The sequence below is a fragment of the Etheostoma spectabile genome, chromosome 2 (assembly GCF_008692095.1).
Source record: "Etheostoma spectabile isolate EspeVRDwgs_2016 chromosome 2, UIUC_Espe_1.0, whole genome shotgun sequence".
Lineage (NCBI taxonomy): Eukaryota > Metazoa > Chordata > Actinopteri > Perciformes > Percidae > Etheostoma > Etheostoma spectabile.
The window spans coordinates 11,061,780-11,062,374 of NC_045734.1; the positions used below are offsets into that span (position 1 = coordinate 11,061,780).

Genomic DNA, 595 nt, shown 5'->3' on the forward strand with positions numbered 1-595 from the left:
TATGTTACCTTGACATACTGTTTGTAGATGCGTTGTTTGCTGGCTTCTTACTGATCTGCACTGTTTCTTGTCTTCCCCTGTTAGGGCATGAGGGCGACTCTTGCCTGCGTTCATCTGATTGCTCCGAGGGCTACTGCTGCGCCCGCCATTTCTGGACCAAAATCTGCAAGCCGGTGCTAAGGCAGGGAGAGGTGTGCACCAAGCAGAGAAAAAAAGGCTCTCACGGCTTGGAAATCTTCCAGCGCTGTGACTGTGCCAAGGGCCTTTCCTGCAAGGTGTGGAACGATGCCACCTCCTCGTCCAAGTCCAGGCTCCACATGTGCCAGAAGATTTGAAGTGGGGGCAGCTGCTATTGGCCTAGAGGCCTCTGTCTCCATCTGCCAGGGAAAGATTTTTAAAGGAAGAATAGGTTGTAGCTGTATTGAGAAAGAGAGTGAAAGAAAGAGACAAAAAAGAGACAGATCAGACTCTTGTGGGTTCAAGCTCGCTATTCGGCAAGCAGCGAGGGACTGGGATTGCTTTAATGTGTTTGCTGTGAGTGGTTCATCCCTGCACACACACACACGCACACACACACACACACACACACACACAC

General features: G+C 50.8%; 1 protein-coding gene across 2 annotated transcripts in view; it reads left to right on the forward strand.

The window, feature by feature from the left end:
* Positions 1-589, forward strand: part of dkk2 (dickkopf WNT signaling pathway inhibitor 2) — a 12,709-nt gene extending 12,120 nt beyond the window's left edge. For both annotated transcript variants that reach the window (XM_032529248.1, XM_032529239.1), the window contains exon 4: positions 85-589. In XM_032529248.1, coding sequence (XP_032385139.1) covers positions 85-335 — 251 coding nt within the window. In that variant the 3' untranslated portion in view covers positions 336-589. The remainder of the gene's footprint in view (positions 1-84) is intronic.
* Positions 590-595: the final 6 nt, after the last annotated feature.